The sequence below is a fragment of the Aotus nancymaae genome, unplaced genomic scaffold (genome assembly GCF_030222135.1).
Source record: "Aotus nancymaae isolate 86718 unplaced genomic scaffold, 86718_ANA_hifiasm-v0.15.2.pri h1tg000008l, whole genome shotgun sequence".
Taxonomy (NCBI): domain Eukaryota; kingdom Metazoa; phylum Chordata; class Mammalia; order Primates; family Aotidae; genus Aotus; species Aotus nancymaae.
Genome location: NW_026988419.1, coordinates 912,237 through 933,928, shown reverse-complemented (window position 1 = coordinate 933,928; position 21,692 = coordinate 912,237). Strand labels below are relative to the sequence as shown.

Here is a 21,692-nt window from a genome sequence, read left to right as displayed (position 1 = left end):
ATGTCTTCCTACCACCTCAAAACTCCTTTCATCACTTAACTGCTTCAAAAGCAAACCTACCCCCAGCAAACTACTCAGTATCTTCACACATGTGTTTCCTTGCCTGGTTCACTAAAAAATGAACTCATTTTTTAAAGGTCCTGACAGTCTGTCTTATTCTGATACATCTTATATAGTTATTATATAAGAAGCCACTACCCAGGTACCTCCAAGCATGTTGATTTCAGAGTTCAGTGTGAGAATCCATGTGTCCCTGTGGGATGGTGCCAGCTGACTGCCATGTTCCTGCTGTGTATTGTTTGGGTGCCATTCCATGTAGATTGGAATCTAAGGGTACTAGAGCATATCCAAACTCATTATCACAGTCTTTATTGGTTAACGATGTATTACAGCCATTATTTTTCTGTAAAAACTTAACGGCATGCTGCTCTTAATATTTTTCAGCCTTTCTAGTTCAGTTGCTCTCATGCCGTAAGCAAACCTTTCCTCAGAAGTGACCCTAGAATATGGGACTCTTTGTGATGGGACTAGCCCAAGGCAACATGCCCCAAAAGGTCTTCATTTGGGGCATAACCTGTGCCAACAGAAAGGTACTTTCTCAGTTGTGTGTATGGTGCCTCACCCAAACAGTATTACAGGTATACTTGGCATTCATCAACATAATTTGATATATGTCCCAAGCATAGCAATAGGATAGTTTTGTGTGGACTTATGGAAATGCTTTTTAAAAAAAAAAAAAAAAAAAAAACATTTCCAGTACCTGCCATAGTTGGAGAACCAAGTTAGGGCTGGGGACAGTCCTAGTATACCATTGACTAATCATGTAATCCTGAGGTCTGTCCTTAGCCTTCAGAGGAAACATTCTTCTTACACTGATTTCAGCTCGGTGATATGGGATTCAAATGTTTGACCTTCAAAATATTAACAGAATAAATGTGTGTAGATTTAAGCCACCAAATGTATGGTAATTTGTTACAGCAGTGATGGGAAACTAATGCATCCACTTTGCCAGGCTTACCTGCTTTTATAAATCCTGGGTTTAACCTTTTATCTAAATAATGGTTAACTCTTCCTACATCACGAGTATTTATCTGCAATTAAAAATCCATCATTAAATTAAGCCATTAGTATTATTAATGTATTCATAGATTTCACCACTACACACTAAAAAATTGAAGTCAAATGGTTTAGAGCAAAACACCTGGCTCACACTTTCCAAACGCAAAAGAGTAAGGCTCCAAGTGCTGAGCTGAAAATTCGGTCCTAGCACTAGGAAATAAATCACTGTCTGTTTCAGGCTTAAGTTTAATAAATAGCAAAGTGCATACAGATATTTACAACGATTGAAAGACAAACAGAGATCCTATCCGTGTCGTCCCAACAGTAAGAATAGACGTTGGTATCAAGTGTTTATAAATTCTTGGGTACAGTTGTTCTGAAAGTAAAGTTCACTTGCAAAAAAAAAAAACAAAAAACAAGTCCGCTGTTCTTCCAGATGTGCTTTAACTCAAATGTGGACTGGAATTATTTGATGTCAATGCGGAGCAACTGCTCTTTGCCATTTATTATCAAGGACTTTAACTCAACTTTCCATCTTCCTCCACTTCCACCCTTTCTTGGCCATTCTCAATGATTCTCTTGGTGGTGATTTTTTTGCCATCAACTATTTCCGTGGAAGTCGAAGTGAACTTGAAGGTGCCTGTACCATCACTATCGTAGGACATGGAGAAGGAAGAAAGACCCCCACTTCCCAGGGAACCGAAGGAACTAAATCCTGTATCAAAAGAATTAAAACCACTCCCAAAAGCTGGAAATTCACTGAAGGTGGAGATAAGGGGTGCCGACCCTCTGCTTCTGCTTCCCCTGGAGTTCCTCTGACCCCCAAAAATATTCTCCAGCAGGTTTCCAAATAAGTCGAACGAGAATAGGTCCTGGCCGCCAAAACACTCCCTGAACACCTCGGCCGGGTCGCGGAAGCTGAAGACATACTCGAAGGGGTCCTCGAAGGGTCTGCTGCTGGCGCAGCCGCTCTCCACCCCCGCCTCGCAGTAGTGGTCGTAGATGTCTCATTTCTTGGCATTCGACAACACCTCGTAGGCCTCGGCCACCTGCCTGAATCTCTTCTCCGCTTCCTCCTTGTTCTCGGGGTTTTTGTCGGGGTGCCACTTGAACGCCAGCTTGCGGTAGGCCTTCTTGATGGCCTCGAGGCATGCCCAGCACCTCGTAGTAGTCCACCATGCTGGACGGCCAGAACGGCCCGCGGGCCACTGGCGCAGTAAGCCGCGCGGCTGCCAGCCCCTGGGCCCAGGCCTGAGTGCTCGGCGACGTGGGCAGCAAGGAGGGATGCGCCTTATGACGTCACCACATCTCGTTGGTCGAGGCCTAGGTGCGCCTCGCATCCCAGTGTGCAGCGCTCCTGGGACTGGCCCTGCTCTCTGTGAGGCTCTGTGATGCTCCACGACCAGACACCGCCCACTGTCTCAGCCACGCCCACTCCTGGCCCCTGCCCAGTCGAGGTCTCCAAGAATGGTGGGAAAGAGGTTGGGGGAAGGAGAGGCGCTTGACTTTGGCTGCTTGAAGAACTGTTTTTCTTTTTTCTTTTCTTATTTTTTTAATTTTTGTATTTTTTTAAGTGCATTTTAGGTTTTGGGGTACATGTGAAGAACATGCAGGATTGTTGCATAGGTGCATACATGGCAGTGTGATTTGCTGCCTTCCTCTCCATCACCTATATCTGGCATTTCTCCCCATGCTATCTCTCCCCAACTCCCTACCCCCCACTGTCCTTCCCCTATTTCCCCCCAACAGACCCCAGTGTGTGATGCTCCCCTCCCTGTGCCCATGTGTTCTCATTATTTAACACCCACCTATGAGTGAGAACATGCAGTGTTTGATTTTCTGTTCTTGTGTCAGTTTGCTGAGAATGATGGTTTCTAGGTTCATCCATGTCCCTACAAAGGACACGAACTCATCATTTTTTATGGCTGCATAGTATTCCATGGTGTTTATGTGCCACATTTTCCCTGTCCAGTCTATCATCAATGGGCATTTGGGTTGGTTCCAAGTCTTTGCTATTGTAAACAGTGCTGCAATGAACATTCGTGTGCATGTGTCCTTATAGTAGAACAATTTGTAATCCTTTGGATATATACCCAGTAATGGGATAGCTGGGTCAAATGGAATTTCTATTCTAGGTCCTTGAGGAATCGCCACACTGTCTTCCACAATGGTTGAACTCATTTACACTCCCACCAACAGTGTAAAAGTGTTCCTATTTCTCCACATCCTCTCCAGCATCTGTTGTCTCCAGATTTTTTAATGATTGCCATTCTAACTGGCATGAGATAGTATCTCAATGTAGTTTTGATTTGCATTTCTCTAATGACCAGTGATGATGAGCATTTTTTCATATGTTTGTTGGCCTCATGTATGTCTTATTTTGTAAAGTGCCTGTTCATATCCTTCGCCCACTTTTGAATGGGCTTGTTTGTTTTTTTCTTGTAAATCTGTTTTAGTTCTTCATAAAGTCAACTTTATATCAGGCTTTTTCCTCGGCCACAGGAAGGAAGAGGGTGGTGGGAGTGACTTTAGTTTGACTGGGGCTGAAGACATCCTGTTGTCTAGGACCGCAGTTCTCTATTGTTCCAGTCCCTGGGCCCATTTGATTTTGTTTATGTGGATTATATCTATCATACATACTGCATTAGAGATTAAAACAAAATTTAAAAGACATATTAATTGGGCAATTTAATAAGAACAAACCCATGACACACTAACAAATCATATTTTTATTTACTTTTTTTGAGGCAAATTAGTGACAAGAGTGACATCGTTTTACATTTTTTGCATCTCTCTTTAGTACGTGGCTTAATAGAGATAGCTGGGTTCTCATGTCAGTTTCTTCATTCAATCTATTGCAATATTACACATCACACATGTAGCTTCTGGAAAACCCCACTGTACACTTGTGAGAGAATGACAGTGAAAAAATCAAGTAGCATTATTATGGAAATTGTTTTGACTTTGCAAATTCTCCTGAAAAATTCTTGGGGATCCCTAGCATTTCCTGGCTTATACTTTGATAACTGCTAGTCTAGAACAGTAGTCACTGGTATTCTGAAGGGATTAGTTTAGGATAACCCTCTTCCCCATACCAAAATCTAGATACTCAAGCTCCTTTTACAAAATGGCACAGTATTTGTACATAACCTACACACATCCTCCTAAAAAACTTCAAGTTATCTCTTGGTCACTTTTACCTAATAAATGTAAATGCTATGTAAATAGTTGTTTTACAGTATTGGTTTTTTATTTGTATATATTTTTTGGTCATTGTTTTCCCTCCCATATATTTTCAATCTGCTGTTGGCTGAATCTGCAGATGTGAGGCCCAAGGATATGGAGGGTCAACTGTGCGTGTTACTCACTTTTCTTGACTGCTAAAACAAACACCAGGGAGATCCTCTCAGACAAAAGGAAATACAGCACTATTTACTGTATCGAAACCATTAAGACTTGCAGGCCATGTTTATAGCACTGGGGATAAACTTGGGATGAGGTGATTATTTCCACTAGAACTGCTGTATCATCACCATGAATTTTGGGGGAACATTTTTTTGAGATTTGAGTTCTCTTCACTTCTTCCTTACTCTCTTTTTGACACTGGATTCTTTGCTTGGAAAAATTGTGAGGCAACATATTAGTAAAAGTCATTCCGTTCTAAGGGGAAATGATTAACCAATGAACATTCTAAGAGTTCATAAAGGATGATAGATCTAATGGGGATGTGTTATCTCACCAGAACAAACTGCTGAGTTTATATAACCTCTAGTGACAGAACCTGAAACCCAGGACTTGGCACTTGGTAAGCACGCAATGAACAGTCATAGAAAGCTGATCGGGGGTAGAGTTCAGTGTGAACAAAGCAATTTGGGAACATCAAAGCAAGTTTGGGGAACAGGAGGTGATCCAAAATGGCTGGAGGATAAAAGATGGAGGAGGCAAGCATAAGGGCAAGAGAGGAGGAATGAGCTTGGACAGGTGGGCTGGGGTCTATCCCAGAGTTTTGAGAGCAAGGCTGAGAAATCTGAATTTTCTTTTGGGCCCAGGAAGCTGCTGACCAACATGCCAGAAGTGGTGGTGGGGTGGGGCTGTGTAGGGGGCAGCTGATGCAGTGAGTCAGAAGGGACAGCTGAGGGTTGGGGAACTGGGGGGCTGGGGCCCTGACATAGAATCATGGCAGCTGGGTCTGAGAGACAGTGGTAGAAACATCCAGATTCAGCACTTACTTGCTTGCTTGGTTACAGGGTCTAGAATGAAAAGAGACGGGAAGTCACCTCTATACAGAAACATGTCCAGAGTGCTTACTGTCTGCAAAACTATGAACCGTCACCTGAGTGGTGATTCCAAAGCCAAAATCTTGCCTGTAAGGAATATATGTATAGGATATAGCTATGGTCTAATAGCAAGAACAGATATGCAAACTGCTAAAAGATACAAGGCAGAACAGAACCAAATGCTGTGGAGATTCAAGGAAGATGGTTTTGTTTCGCTGGAGGGTTCTGTAGATGATTGACAGGGCAATGGACATGTTTATGTTGCTCCTTTAGTAACAAGCCCCTTCATTCTGATTTGAGGAAAGGAGATAGGAGTGTGTCAAGTGGTGGCCTATTAACTTCTGTCTTCAGCTTAAAAAGAAAATACCTTTGAAAGGATTCCAGAAATACTTTCCATGGACATCTCACTCTTTAGTAGCCCCCAAAGCAAGATCATCACATTGCTGCCCTGCTGTGCGATTTCTCAGGCCCCAGAGCACCATGCCCTGTAATTGCCTAGTCGTGAGTTTGTCTCTGTTCGCCTTACCCCTCCTTACAGGCAGGGACCATTTCTAACTTGGCTTTCTGGCCCTAGTTCCTAGCATAGTGTCTGGCACATAGTAGGGCTCACACATTCCACAAATATTTGGTGGATGAGGGAATTAGCAATGGATTCTGCTTTGGTTCCAGAGCAGAGATTTACTGGATTGCTCAGTAGTGGTTCTCTGTTGTAATTCATGAGCATGAATGTGAATTGGCTACTATTCAGATTAGTAAATATTTTCTGGTCAGGGACAGAGCTGTGGCCCCAAACCATCCAAGTACACAGCAGCAGCAGCCTCAAAAAGGTTGGAAGCTTTGCATGATGCCTTGAAAGTCATAAAATCATTACAGTGGTGACTTGTGTGTTTATAGCCCTTTTGCTCTCTATAATCTGCAAATGAACTCACATGGCATTGAGACTTTGGAAGAATTATCATCCTTAAGATTTAAATTGAACTGTAAATTTCAGAATTGCAGATAAGGATACAACAAAGAGTGAAAGCATTGCTGTCTTTTCTGCTTGTCCAGAATCTTGGTCCTAAAAAATAAAGAGTGATTGGGTGTGGGGAAGAGCTTCAGCTCTAAGTAGCAGAAGAGAGGGTACCCTAAGTTCCTGTTAATATGCCCCACAGGGCACCAAAGTGCTGTTTATGATCCTCCAAGCACGTCCCCAGGTATGTCTGGCCAGTGATGTGTATGGTTGAAATGTTGGGATCTGTGCAGTTATCCTGGGATTGTATAGAATAGCGGTATATCCCAAAAGAAAAGAGTGAAAGGCTTACCGTTCTTGCTGCACAATACTTGCCCCAGAGTCCATGCTCAATACATACAAATTTGAATTACTGCTTTTGTCATCTTTCTCCTTTGCCTTCAACTCAGTCATCAGCATTTCCCAAAATGCCTTATTTCCCCTGTACCTTGGGTCAATGTAATGAGTACAATTTAACTTAATTGAATTTGCTAATCTATTTGGTTTCTTGTTGTGAACAAAAGTTCTCTGAAAAGGAATTTGGAGGAGAGAGATCTTGTTCTAGTGAACAGTTTGCAAACCAGGGACTTACACCCTCTGGTATACAATGAAGGCAAATGCCACAGAACACAAGGAAGGCAGGTTTTATAGCAAAAAGTTCCTTCCCAGGTTCCCAATCAGGTGTGTTTATGCAAATGAAGGCTGGAAACTTGCTTCGTTCTGATTGGTCAATGCAGGTGCATTCTGATTGGTTATTACAGCTGAGCTCTGATTGGTTGATGAAGCTGAGCCCTGAGTGGCTGAGGTGGGTGAGCTCTGATTTGTTGGTTCAGGTGAGGGCTGAAAACCTCAACTATAAAAATGTACAGGTTTTCAGGACACTCAGAGTAAAGGTCCAGTTGGCCCGATTGTAAATCCAGGTCCAGTTAGCTACTCAAGATCTATGTTACAGGACTCACTCTTTCAGGTTCACACTATTTAAATACAGACCTGTCCTTGGGGAAGAGCTCCATGAACGTGCACCCCCCGTGAATTTCCCTTTCTGGTCATTCTCTACCCCAGCACGCCCTGCCTGCCACCCTCCGTGGTTCACGATTTCTAAGTCCCTGCTCGTCTGTTTAAATGGTGAGTCTGGCTCTCCTGATTGCGCGTGAGTTCTGAGGAGGCAGGAGACTCGTGTGGTGGGCTCTCCTGCAGCCTCGAGACCTCACACTGTGCTGTGACTCAGTAAATAACTGTTGGATGAAGGAATGCAACACATGATGCAAGTGAGCAGGCAGTGCCTGGGGAGCTGTGGAGCAGGCGCTCTCAGCGGGTTTCCATGGCGAAAGCAAGGGTTGTGACGTTGTGTTTCTTTCTTTCTAAAAGGCTTTCTAAAAAGCTTTCTGTTTAATTTCTGAAAAAGAAGCCTAATGGTAACCCCTCTGGTAACACTACTTGGTCCATGGAAATACTAATTTAATGGATCCAGAGGTGCTGGAGCTACTTTGCTGTGTTCACTCAAGAATGTGATTTGCATATGAAACTTCAGCCAGTTCAACTGTTGTTGTCTATTAAGAAACTTAGTAAAGCTCCACCTTCTTTTCTCTGAAAGTCAACTCCCTGCTACCTTTGTGGACTGACAGCTTTATAGTCATGTGATGCCATCAAACATTAACTCGGTCTATCGATTGATTCTTGCCATCTATATAAGTAGGAGAGGGTGAACCTCTGGCAGGAGCAAAGTCACCATGGCTGCAGAGTCCCGGGGCGGATGCCAGCTTGTCCTGGGCCTGCTGCTGTGTGTGCTGGGTCCGGTGGTGTCCCATGCTGGGAAGATACTGTTGGTCCCAGTGGATGGCAGCCACTGGCTGAGCATGCTTGGGACCATCCAGCAGCTGCAGCAGAGGGGACATGAAATAGTTGTCCTAGCACCTGACGCCTCGATGTACATCAGAGAGGGAGCTTTTTACACCTTGAAGACGTACCCTGTGCCATTCCAAAAGGAGGATGTGAAAGAGTCTTTTGTTAGTCTTGGTCATAATGTTTTTGAGAATGATTCTTTCCTGCAGCGTGTGATCAAAACATACGAGAAAATAAAAAAGGACTCTGCTATGCTTTTGTCTGGCTGTTCCCACTTACTGCACAACAAGGAGCTCATTGCCTTCCTGGCGGAAAGCAGCTTTGATATCATGCTGACAGACCCTTTCCTTCCTTGTGGCCCCATCGTAGCCCAGCACCTGTCTCTGCCTACTGTATTCTACTTGCATGCACTGCCATGCAACCTGGAATTTGAGGCTACCCAGTGCCCCAACCCATTCTCCTACGTGCCCAAGCCTCTGTCAGCTAACTCAGATCGCATGACCTTTCTGCAGCGGGTGAAGAACATGCTCATTGGCTTTTCACAGAACTTTCTGTGCAACATTGTTTATTCCCCATATGCAACACTTGCCTCAGAATTCCTTCAGAGAGATGTGACTGTCCAGGACCTATTGAGCTCTGCATCTATCTGGATGTTTAGAAGTGATTTTGTGAAGGATTACCCCAGGCCCATCATGCCTAATATGGTTTTCCTTGGTGGGATCAACTGCCTTCTCAAAAATCCACTATCCCAGGTGTGTATTGGAGTGGGACCTTTACATGCACATATTCTTTCAGAGGTATTACTTTGGATTGATTAACTAGCCTCAGATATATGCGGAGCGAGCATGCTGAGATAGTTTAAAATGCCCTCTTTTGTTGATTTCTGACTCCTAGGCCTCAGTCTGTCTTTGGCATCATCTTCTGGATGATTTCTTTGTATCCGAGATTTTGGGAAAGCATGGCTTGGATGTTTTACTCTGTGTGCTCCAGTGGATAGTAATCAATTAGAAACAACAAGCTGTTAAATGCCATAAGCACAGAATGCTGGATTTGGGGCACCTTGCAGAAAACTTAATTGAAGGCTGCGCCTTGCCCTGGATTCAGTCGGGCAGACAAAGTTCAGAACTGATGAAATCATTCTTTGATGATAGATCCTGGTAATGAAAGTTGCCTTTGTGATCCTGGTTAAAACTCCAGTTTCTAAATATTCCAATAAGAAGCTGGATCCTGCAGTCCCTTTTCTTCCAATGAGTGAATCACCAGTCAGGTTCTGACGTGATACAGAAAGGTCGTGGGTTTCATTCTCGTGCTATTACGTTCATTTTTCACCTACAGAGTTTGAAGTATGTAAAAAGTAGCATTCACATCCTCATCTAAATCTCAGCAGAGAGGATAGAGAAGAACAGGAGAGACTCCTTCAGGTGGAGGGCTAGGGAAGGACTCTCTGAGGAGGGGACATTTCAGTGAGCGTTCATTCATTTATCCTTTGAAGATTGGCTGAGGATCTACTGGCAGCCCAGGTGATTCCCAAGTGCTGAGTCTGGCTCCCATTAAGGGGACTGATACCACCCTCGGAGAGCACTGGACCTTATTTTCACTATACCTCCAACATGACTTGCATGTTGCTTTTTAAAATTTCCTGTGCACTTTCCTTCATAGCACATCAAATATGGCAGTCATTTCACTTAGATAGTTGTTGATTGTCCACTTCACATCATGAGCCATGTAGGGGCACGTGTGACTTTGCATTAATCACATGCACTGCATACTGCATCCTCAACACCTGCCAATGGGTCTGCATGTGTTTGGCGCCCCATAAATATCAGCACCTAAGGCACAGAATAGGTGCTCACCAAATACATGATAAATGAATGAATGGGAAGAAAGGTGCCAACTGAGGTCGAGTTACTGGGTAGAGAGTACTCCCCACTAGTTCTTTATAGTTCTTTGTACTCCAGCTGTTACATACCAGTATATATACACACATTTAGAATTTTTTGGTTGCTTTTTCTACAAAATAGAGTAACAGTGCATCCCCACTGCTCACTTACCAATATGTCATGGATATTACTCTAGTTTTAAATATTATTACTGTTTAAACTATGAAACCGTATTTCACGGTATTTGTGTACCACATACAGTGTATTCCACTAGGGATCTAATCTAGTTCCCCACAAAGGAACGTTACAATTTGTATTCCAGGATTTTTTGTTGTTGTGACTTTAAACACTTCCTTTAAAAAGATAAAATATTTCGTAGTTTAAAAAACATTTGTTCTGTTTCTTTCTCAATCATCTTTTCTTAGGTGTTTTACAGGTTTTTTGGGGTCACTACTGTGAATGTTATTTTTTCCATTTCTATCTCTGGCTGATTATTCACTATTCAGGTATCTCATCAAAATATTGATTTTCATAGTAAAAATAATAGGCAGTCATTTGTTGATAAAGAAATTTTGGTTTCTTCTGTTCTAAATTCCATGCCAAATATCAGGATTATTGAATTTATTAGAATCTCTAAAAACAGTTGAATAATTTTGGCAATAGGAAAGATTTCCATTTTGCTGCTATTTTAGTAGAAATTGATTATCATTTCATTATTTTGAATTATGTTAGCCATGGTTTTCTGGCAATAGTCTTTATTGATTTAAATAATTTCCTTCTTTATGTGAGGATGTTTATAGGAGAGGCACCGAACTTCACCAGCTGCCTTTCTGGCATTTATTGACATAACCACAAATGTCTAAGTGGTGAATTGTGTGGACTGCATATTGGTTGTTGCCTTGTTTGGTGCAAGCAGGCTTAGGTGTGAAAATATCTTTGTAAATTGTATCTTTTAGTAACCTTTTTTGTCTTGTTGAATGTTTTAATCTGAAATTCCACTGCTGTATTATTTTTGTTTACACTTCCCTGGCACATCTTTAGTACTGCTTTGTCGTCAAGTTTTCTTCCTTTTTAAACAACATAGAGCTGGTATTTTTAATCTGGTTAGACTGTTGCTTTAATAGTGCATTTTGCCTGTTTGAATCTAACAATTGATAGATTTGATTGTAACTCTCTCGGTTTACTATGTTTAGTTGACTTTGCCATTCTCCCTTTTCTGGATTTTTGCTGGTTGATCAAGTTACTGTTTTTATTTTTTCCTTTGTTAACTAAAAATGCTACTTTAGACTTCCCTTCCTCTTGTGGTGATTGTTCTATGCTCAATATTCTTGATAAAACTCCTGAACTTTAAGAAGAAATATAAAACCTTTATTGCACAAAAAAGTCCATAGAGAAAGCACAGCCTGGCATTGGCTTGTCTTTGGTGTGTCTGAAGGAAAAGAGATAGTGGAACAACTTTGGGAGAAAAGGAATGAAACTCAAGAGTTCCAGGATGTCGCTCCCCTGCCAGAGTGAGATAGCAGTGCTTCACAGATGACAATCACAATGTTAAGTCTGAGAAAAATAACCAAATGTAAGATTAGTGAGGACAGAGACTTCGAGATGGCCAGGAGGGGGAAGCTTGGGAGCAGGGAAGGTTGAGATACATGTGGGTTACTGAGAATACATCATGGTGAAGTCACAGGTGTCCAACATGGTGTCTAAGTGCTAAAGAAGAATTCTGGAAAAAAGAAATGCATTTGGGAAGGGAAAATATTATTAAAAGCCTAAGCTAAAAATACAAAATTCTTAGTAAAATTTTGAAGTTGTATGTCTCATTTTGGGTGGGGAAGTCTCATCAGAGGAGGGAAATTCTCTCATTCAGGGGGATCTCATCAGTTTTTGGAAGGGAATCAATGGTGGGCGATTGGAGTGTTATTTTCAGTTAATATGTTGCTTCACTCTTTGGTTATTCCAGTAGCTGTGAAGTCAGGGCGAAGTTTAAGGGATGCTTTGCCAAGTAGGGGATGGACTTCACCTTTATTGAGCCTCATAAGCGCTGGTTCAGGTAGGTGTTGGCCATGATAACAACTTTTCTGCAGTTTGCCCTGCGGGAATCTCTAGATGAACTTTTGTGCCATTTAAACTTTCGTGATATCCAGTTATTTAACTTCAGATCTTTATGGACCTGTGGGTTCAATTTTGTGTGAATCACATCCTGCTGATTGCTGAGTGGGCATGGCAGGGTGTACAAGGAGGAGTACTTAGCTCAGCCCTTTCCAGATGAGCTTCAGTGTGAAGAGTGGGTTTCGTGAAGGAGCAAAGGCCCTAGGAAGTTTAGGCAAGCCATTTACCATCACTCAGAAGAAAGAGCTTGAAGAGCACTTGGGAATGAACTGTCTCTCTCCAAGAAAGAGAGAGAGAGGAGAAAGATGTGGTGTAGACCCTAGGGAGGAAGGACTTCACAAAAACCGTCCTCAGGATGTTCTTGCTACAAACCTAAAATGCAGCGTGGTGGTGGAGAGGATGACTCGCCCCAGGGAAAAGGCCAAGACACAGCCCTTATGAGTCAGAGGACTCACGAAGGCCTGGGGCTGGTGAAGGTGGCAGGGAGATGGGGCTTACCTTGCGGGAAGGATGGTCAGTGTCTGGGGCTTTCCTGGTCATGTTCCGAATCAGGCTTGGCAGGAGTCCTGCTGTGCAAACTGTGTTTGCTGAGCCCTGTCAGAAGTCTCAGCATCTAGCGTGTCTCACATCTAGGGTGACCAGCATCCTGGCTTCCCCAGGACTGTTCAGGTTCTAGCACTGTAAGTCACATGTCCCAGGGAACCCCTCAGTTCTGGGCAAGCCCTGCCACATCACACAATCTTATTAGTGCCCTCAGTATTTTTTAGAAACATAAAACCATTAGACCCAACAATCACATTACTGGGTATATACCCAAAGAAATATAAACCATTCTAATATAAAGACACATGCACATGCATGTTTATTGCAGCACTATTTACAATAGCAAAGTCATAGAACCAACCCAAATGCCCATCAATGACAGATTGGATAAAGAAAATATGGTACATATACACCATGGAATACCATGCAGCCATAACAAGGAATAAGATTGTGTTCTTTGCAAGGACATGGATGAAGCTGGAAGCCATCATCCTCAGCAAACTAACACAGGAACAGAAAACCAAACACCACATGTTCTCACTCTTAAGTGGGAGTTGAACAATGAGAACACATGGACACAGCGGGGAGAACACACAGCAGGGCCTGTTGGGGGTTACAGGGCAAAGGGAGGGAACTTAGAGGATGGGTCAATAGGTGCAGCAAACCACCACAGCACATGTATGCCTATGTAACAAACCTGCACATTGTACACATGTATTCCAGAACTTAAAGTAAAAAATACATAATAATAATAAAATAAACCCATAAAAGAATTTGAGAGATTCTTGGGAGATTCATTGGACCAATGAAAATCTACAGTGGGAAAAGCATTGCCATGCTGATGAAACAGGAAAAGTGTCCTTGTCCTCCTCACAGGTCATGTGACATGGGACGTGGCTCACATTCTCAGTTCTCCGCTGCTCACACCTCTCGGGAAGCATACAGACAGGCAGGTTGTGGGGCTCTGACTCCACGGCAGTGTCTAGAGGTGGATGTTTACTGCTCCTGAAGCCCCAGTGGGCGTGTGGCAGTGTGCTCTTTTAGTTTTGCCATCTATAGGTGGCTTGTGTTAGTCAGCTCAATTACACCCCCTACCTTTTCCCAAGGACAGAAGGCTTTCTGTATCCTGGGGTTCTTGCCTTGGTGTACCAGAAGAATCAGATCACACCTGGGTTTGGAAAATGAGTGCAAGGATTTATTGAGTGGAGGTAGCTCTCAGCAGATGGGGGAAGCGAGAAGGGGATGGAGTGGGAAGGCTTTCCCCTGGAGTTGGGCTGCTTACTGGCCTAGGTCCTTCTCCAACTGCCTCAGCCAAACTCTACATCACTCTGCTGGTCGGTGGCCTGCCAACATGCCAGTGCCTGTTGGTGAGTTCCTCTTGACATCCAGCCTGTGTGTCTGCCTGCTAGGGTCTTGGGGTTTTTATAGGCACAGGATGGGGGTGTAGCAGGCGAGGGTGGTTTCGGGAAATGCAACATTTGGGCAGGAAAACAAAAACGCCTGTCCTCACCTAGGTCCGTGGGCACAGGCCTGGAGGTGGAGCCCTCACCAGGGACCACACCCTCTTCTACCCAGCACTTCCCTTCCCCATGTTCATACCATTTAAAGGGACCATGCCCTTCCCAGCTCTTCCCTTCCCTATCACTGATGCCTTGCTCTGTGTCACTGTGTGTATGTACAGGTGTGTACATGTATGTGCATGTACCTGTGCTTTTCTTTTGGAAAATTAGCACATTACCTGGATTTTGCATATCAAGGAAGAAGCCCATAGATAATTCTGTAAGCAAGAAGCCTTCCTCCTTTAGAAAGAAGTAAAGGAGAGGAAAATACTATGAAACGTACATGTTAAATTTTTTTACTCTATTTCAAACACATGTGCCTTTAATCATATTCTTAAGAGGAAGATACGTAATTCATAACTTATTGTATGTAGTCCTCAAAGAATATGAGAAAAAAATTAACTGAAAATTTCTCTTCTGGCTCTAGGAATTTGAAGGCTACGTTAATGCTTCTGGAGAACATGGAATTGTGGTTTTCTCTTTGGGATCGATGGTCTCAGAAATTCCAGAGAAGAAAGCTATGGAAATTGCTGATGCTTTGGGCAAAATCCCTCAGACAGTAAGAAGATTCTATACTATGGCCTCATATCTGTTTTCACAGAGCTCTAGCCTGTGAAACTTCCAGCTTCCAGATTAATTCTCTTAGTTGGAACTTCAGACTTAGCTTTCCCTTCCACTTCCCAACCCAAAGGTTTTTGGTTGTGGTTGTTGTCATTGTTTTCAATTTGACTCTCAAATACTCTCTTAAACTATGATCCACTGCACTCGGAAGGCTGATTTTTTTCTAAGAGACTCAAAAGTGTATTAGGGAGAATTTATTTAAAAATAAAATAAATAGAATATTATTTATTCATATTGAATAGAAGTATTTCTCCAAAAAGCTGTTGGTTAGGACATGGAATTTATGTCTTATATTTCTGCTGTCATAGTTCTACATCCACTTGTTTTATTAAGCAAACTTTCCCTTGAAGTACAGGAAAGTGAAAAAATCCTAAGTGCACAGCTCGATAAATTTTCACAAATTCATGCAGTACATACACCAACTACACGTAGTGCATAAACCTCCGAAACAAGACACCGGAAGTTGCCAGTCCTCAGAAGCCTTCATAGCACTGAGTCTCCCACTCTGCTGAAGGCTATGTTCCTTCAGAGGACCCCCCGTTTCTAGTTAGTATAGCAGATTTGTTTTTTAGTCATATTGTGTTCTTTCTTTACATTCTGTTCTTTTTGTCCTCCAAGGTCCTGTGGCGGTACACTGGAACCCGGCCATCGAATCTTGCGAACAATACGATACTTGTTAAGTGGCTACCCCAAAATGATCTGCTTGGTATGTTGGGAGATTGGATGTGCGGGTCAAACGAGGGTCACATTAAGAAAATGGCTTAAGCACAGCTGTTCTGAAGGATTGTTGAGCTTGAAAATATTATGGCCAACATATCCTACGTTGCTTTTTATCTAGTGGGGCATCTCAACCCACATTTTCTTCTGGAAATTTCTGCAAGGGCATGTGAGTAACGCCTAGTCTTTGGAGTGTTTTCAGAACTTAGATGTGTCAGACTGAACTCAGAGACGTGACTGCTGACATCCTCCCTATTTTGCGCCTCAGGTCACCCGAAGACTCGTGCCTTTATCACCCATTCTGGCTCCCATGGTATTTATGAAGGCATATGCAATGGCGTTCCCATGGTGATGATGCCCTTGTTTGGTGATCAGATGGACAATGCAAAGCGCATGGAGACTAAGGGAGCTGGCGTGACCCTGAATGTTCTTGAAATGACTTCTGAAGATTTAGAAAATGCCCTAAAGGCAGTCATCAATGACAAAAGGTAACACAGAAGATATAGAAGAACACTGTACTTTGGCCATGGCATTCATGATAAGTTGTTTCAAATACGAAAACATTTATGTAGCATTTAATAGCATTGTTTCAAACATGAAAACAAATACATAAAAATATGGATTTTTTCTTTCGTTTTGAGATGGAGTCTTGCTCTGTCACCCAGGCTGGAGTGCAGTGGTGTGATGTTGGTTCACTGCAACCTCCACCTCCCATGTTCAAGGAATTCTCCTGCCTCAGCCTCCCAAGTAGCTGGGATTACAGGCGCCCACCACACCTGGCTGATTTTTCTATTTTTTTAGTAGAGATGGTGTTTCACCATGTTGGCCAGGCTTGTCTTGAACTACTGACTTCAGGTGATCCACCTGCCTCGGCCTCCCAAAGTGCTGGGATTACAGGCATAAGTCACCGTGCCTGACCTGGATTTATAAGTAAGATAATTTAGAGGTTATTATTCACTTTATAAAAGGATCCTTTAATTCCTATATAATTTATCATAAAATTTATTTAAAATTGTATTTCCCCTGGTAGATTTAAAACGCCAATTTATATTAAAAAGTTGATGTAATAGATATCTGATCCATACGTAACTGCACAGAAAGAAGTACTCCATTATAAGATGTATCCTTGAGAGAAAAACAACTCAAATGCTTAGAAGTACAGCTTTTCGCAGCACTGGAACCTGTGAGAAATTTTGTCCATGGAGTTTATGAATGAGGGAGCTATAAGATATCGCAGACAAAGGCTTCAAACAAAAGCAAAGGCAAATTTGTTCAAACGTGGCCCTGAAAGTGGTTCAAAAGGCAAGTGATTTCCGCATGAAAGTTAGTATATTACTGTCAGGCTCACTAGTAGTAGGCTTATCAGAACGTTCTGGGAAGAAGTGGTGGCCAGTGGTGGATTTCATCCAGCAATAGATAGTTGGATTTATTGTTGGATGAAATCCAACAATGCCATGCCCCCATGCTGTGCCTATAAAAACCCCAAGACCCTAATAGGAAGATGATGTTTAACATGCTTTGTGGCCAAACACTAATATTACGTTATAATAATGTTTCCAAATAATACTACAGGTATATTTAAAGACAGTGTATTAGGCTGTTCTTGCATTGCTGTAAAGAAATACCCAAGACTGGGTAATTTATAAAGAAAAGAGCTGATGAAGCTCCTTCTTGTGCATACATGCATGTGTGTTTGTGCATGTGGGTGTGCTCACGTGTGGTTGTACACGTGTGCATTCAAATGAGAGAGAGAGAGAGTGTGTGTGTGTGTGTGTTTATGAGAGTGTCAGTTGCTTTCTCCTGTGGTTACCTCCTTTCAAAGGAAGTAGCAGCCCGGAAGACAGATGGGAATAGCTGGAGCATGTTCAGATGAGAGGAAATAGAACACAGGGGGACACACTAGCTTGAGCAAGGGATAACAGGGGAGGACTGATGACTGACTTCCCACCTTTGAGGTGCTAATGTGTGTGTGGTGCCACTGGATAAAAGATTAAAGTTGGCTGGGCACCATGGCACATGCCTGTAGTCCCAGCCATTCAAGAGGCTGAGGTGGGAGGATTGCTTGAGCCCAGAAGTTGGAGGCTGTTGTGAGCCATGATCATGCCACCACACTCCAGCAGCCTGGGCAATAGAGTGAGACCCTGTCTCAAAAAAAAAAATAAATAAATAAATAAAAGGAAGAAAGAAAGAAAGAAAATAAAAAAGAAAAGTGCCTAGAGTGCTGGGTGGTGTGCTCCCATTTCTTCCTTCCAGCAGCTTCTTCTGTCCACCTCAATGTCAGGACATGCTGATCACACATCAATATCATTAAAACCTGACTTCTTCCCTGAGCTGATGCAGCTCCTTCTTGAGGCTCACATTATTAATATAATTTTGATTCTTTGTTCAGCAGTATAGATAACTTCTTGTAACCTAAGAATGACTTGGTGAAAGTTCCCTAATACATTAGTTTTTAAAAAACACAAATCAATGAGCTCAAGTTATTAACTAACTTTCATCTATTCATTTTTGAGCCATTTCTGTCTGATTGTGAATCTGCATGATTCCAACACTCTGAGCTGGGACAGTACCTGCACAAAAGAAAAAGAAGTGGAAAATCTTCAAACATCAGTTTATGCAGACAACCAGGCCATAATAGGTGCTCAATAACTATTGAATGAATTAATGAAAGTTCTGGCCAGGTGCAATAGCTCACTCCTGTAATCCCAACATTATGGGAGGCTGAGGCGGGCAGATCACTTGAGGTCAGAAGTTTGAAACCAGCCCGGCCAACATGGAGAAACCTTATCTCTACTAAAAAAAAAAAAAAAAAAAAATTAGCCAGGCATGGCGGTGTGTGCCTGTAATCCCAGTTATTTGGGAGGATGAGGCAGGAAAATCACTTGAACCTGAGAGGGAGAGGTTGCTTTGGGCTGAGATTGTGCCACCACACTCCAGCCTGGGCGACAGAGCGAGGCTCCATCTCATTAAAAATAATAATAATAAAAAGAAAAAAAAAAGAAGCTTCCAAGAAAATCCATCTTAAGATTTATATAAAAGGAAGATGATGTTTAACATGATTTATAGCCCAATACTAATATTACATTATACTAATGTTTCCAAATAACACTACAGATATGTTTAAAGACAGTGTATTAATTAGGCTGTTCCTGCATTGCTGTAATGAAATACACAAGACTGGGTAATTTATAAAGCAAAGAGGTTTCATTGGCTCGTGGTTCTGCAGGCTATACAGGATGCATAGTGCTGACATCACTTTGCTGCTGGGGGAGTCTCAGGGAGCTTTTACTCATGGCAGAAGGCAAAGTGGGAGCTTGCACGTCATGGCAAAAGCATGCGCGAGAGAGAGTTGGGGAGAAAGTGCCACACGCTTTTTAATGACCAGCTCTCACAAGAACTCGAGAGAACTCACTGTCAGGAAGACAGCACTAAGCCGCAAGGGATCCAACACCGTGATCCAAACACCTGCCACCAGGCCCCACCTCTAGCATTGGGGATTACAACTCAACGTAAGATCTGAGTGTGGACAAATATCCAAACTCTATCAGTCAACAGTGATCATGATTAGTCCTGAATAGGAGGGTCTTTTGTTTTTTCTTCTCCCATTTCTACCTCCTCCTGCTTTTTCCTCTCCTCTTCCTCCTCAGCCTCCTCTTCGTACCTCTAGCACCAAGGGTTGAAGCACCTAACCCATTTCGGATTGCGATGTTCTGATTGGGCTATCAACACCGTCCGGAGTAAACAGAAATCCATTTTGCACTAAGTGGCTGCACAGGCACAGCCTCATGCTAAATCTAGCATCTGGATAGCTTAGTGTTTCAATGACTGAATTACAAATATATCATCACCTTGAATTTGGCACTTACAAATGGCTTTTACTTTGTCCAGAGGTGGTTGTTTACAAACTTCAAACAGACTATTTATAATTTCTGACATGATATTTTCCTTTCTTCATTTTACTGTATGAAAGTATAATGAAATTTTTCACAAAAATACCACTAAAAAGAAAAGAAGAAAAGTAGAAGCAAGGTTAAAATATTTCTGAAATGTAATTTTGGTCTTTCTTTTCCCTTCCTCCCTGCCTCCCTTCCTTGATTTCTTCTTTCCTTCTCTTCCTTTTTTTAAAGAGATCAAGAACGTTTATTAAGAATATGTGTGTGGTTCCCTTTCAGGTTATAATAGTAGCACAGCCTGCGCAACACAGTGAGACCTCGTCTCTACAAAAAATTTAAAAATTGGCCAGACATAGTGGTGCATGCCTATAATTCCAGCTACTCTGGAGGATGAGGTAGGAGGATGGCTTGAGCTCAGGAGCTGGAGGATGCAGTGAGCTATGGTTGTGCCACTGCACTCCAACCTGGGCAACAGGGCAAGACTGTATCTAAATACAACAACAACAATAATAATAGAAACAGGTTTCCTTTCCCAAGTTTGGAAAATCTAGTAGCCTTCCTAGCTGGCAGCAAGCATAAAGGGAGGATTGTTCATGACCACAGGTGTTCCAGGCATAATGAAACTGTCTTTGTGTTTAGCTACAAGGAGAACATCATGCGCCTCTCCAGCCTTCACAAGGACCGCCCGGTGGAGCCACTGGACCTGGCGGTGTTCTGGGTGGAGTTTGTGATGAGGCACAAGGGTGCACCACACCTGCGACCTGCGGCCCACGACCTCACCTGGTACCAGTACCATTCCTTGGACGTGATTGGTTTCCTCCTGGCCATCGTGCTGACAGTGGCCTTCATCGCCTTTAAATGTTGTGCCTATGGCTACCGGAAATGCTTTGGGAAAAAAGGGCGAGTTAAGAAAGCCCACAAATCCAAAACGCATTGAGAAGTGGGTGGGAAATAAGGTAAAATGTTGAACGATTCCCTAATCGGTTCCAAACTTGAAAACAGAATCAATGTTAAATTCATTTTATTCTTACTAAGGAAATACTTTGTATAAATTAATCAGCCCTAGAGTGCTTTAAAAATTTTTCTTAAATAAAAATAATCAAATCACTAGTCAGTAAAGATATTTTAATATGTATCGTGCCTTCTCAGTGTCTTCCATCAGGATGACACGGGCCATCTTTCAGAGGACATGCGGACAGGCTGGCATTCTACGTTACTTTTCTTAGTTAGAAAAGTGGCCTGCTTTGGAGTATGGGATTCATAGGTGGTCCCACCACTGCCTCTGCTTCAAATGGCAGTTTTAACTTTATCTTTCGGCTTCTGTAGATGGTTGCGATTGATCCTTTACCAATAATGGTCAGTCCTCGTCTCTGTCCATGCTACATAGATGTCACCTTCTGTGTTTAAAGAAGGGGAAGCTTTGTACCTTCAGAGCATAGGTGAAATGAGTGAATGGCTTGGAGTGCACTGAGAACAGCATATGATTTCTTGCTTTGGGGAAAAAGAATGATGCTATAAAATTGGTGGGCGGTGTATTTGAGAAGATAATTAATGCTTATGTCAAATGTAGCTGAATTTGATAAAAACCCAAAGTACAGCAATGAAGTGCTGGGCAAGTGTGTTTTTTTCTGATGTTTCCTACAACTAAAAATATCTTAATAAATTCATATAAATTATATTTAAGTGTTTTCTCTTCATTGGTGTTGCATTTATTTATTGCTGAGTTTCATTTTCTAATTACAAAAGTAGTGTGTGATCATGACAGAAAATTTGGAAAATATAGAGCTTCACACACGCACCTTCATTGCATGTGCACAAATAAATGGATGAGAAAAGAAAAATAGCCAGTAATCATATTGCCCAGAATAACCCCACTTACAATTTTGGCAAATACACATACTTACAAATATTGCAGATATACCGAATATACTTAGTGTTTGCTAACACTCTTTCTTCCACTCTGTCATGAAGATTCTCCTAAGGTGTTTTTGTATAATATTTAATTCATTTTCAGTGGTCAAGCAGTATTCTATTTCATGGATATACCAGGATTTATTTAACCACAACTTCTGGTTGAATTCACTTTTATTATTTTGTTTAATTAGAGAGAGAGAAAAAAAAAAGACCTCGGCTGGGTACGGTGGCTCATGCCTGTAATCCCAGCACTTTGGAAAGGCAAGGCTGGTGAATCATCTGATGTTGGG

The 21,692-nt window shown here is 42.3% G+C and overlaps 2 protein-coding genes across 7 annotated transcripts in view; one reads left to right on the top strand and one right to left on the bottom strand.

Moving 5' to 3' along the window:
- The window catches only part of LOC105704748 (UDP-glucuronosyltransferase 1-6), a 77,242-nt gene extending 56,076 nt beyond the window's left edge, over window positions 1-21,166 (top strand). For 5 of the 6 annotated variants that reach the window (XM_012434165.3, XM_012434164.2, XM_012434163.2 and 2 more), the window contains 4 exons: window positions 14,685-14,816; window positions 15,497-15,584; window positions 15,864-16,083; window positions 20,128-21,166. In XM_012434165.3, the coding sequence (XP_012289588.2) occupies window positions 14,685-14,816; window positions 15,497-15,584; window positions 15,864-16,083; window positions 20,128-20,425 (738 nt within the window). In that variant the 3' untranslated portion in view covers window positions 20,426-21,166. Of the gene's footprint in view, window positions 1-8,038; window positions 8,922-14,684; window positions 14,817-15,496; window positions 15,585-15,863; window positions 16,084-20,127 lie in introns of those variants that run through there. The other variant, XM_012434162.2, reaches the window with a different exon arrangement.
- On the bottom strand, window positions 1,497-2,238 carry LOC105704750 (dnaJ homolog subfamily B member 3). The gene is given in 3 exon segments (XM_012434166.3): window positions 1,497-1,587; window positions 1,590-2,205; window positions 2,207-2,238. Coding segments are annotated over 3 exon segments (711 nt in total). The 3' UTR covers window positions 1,497-1,524.
- Window positions 21,167-21,692: the final 526 nt, after the last annotated feature.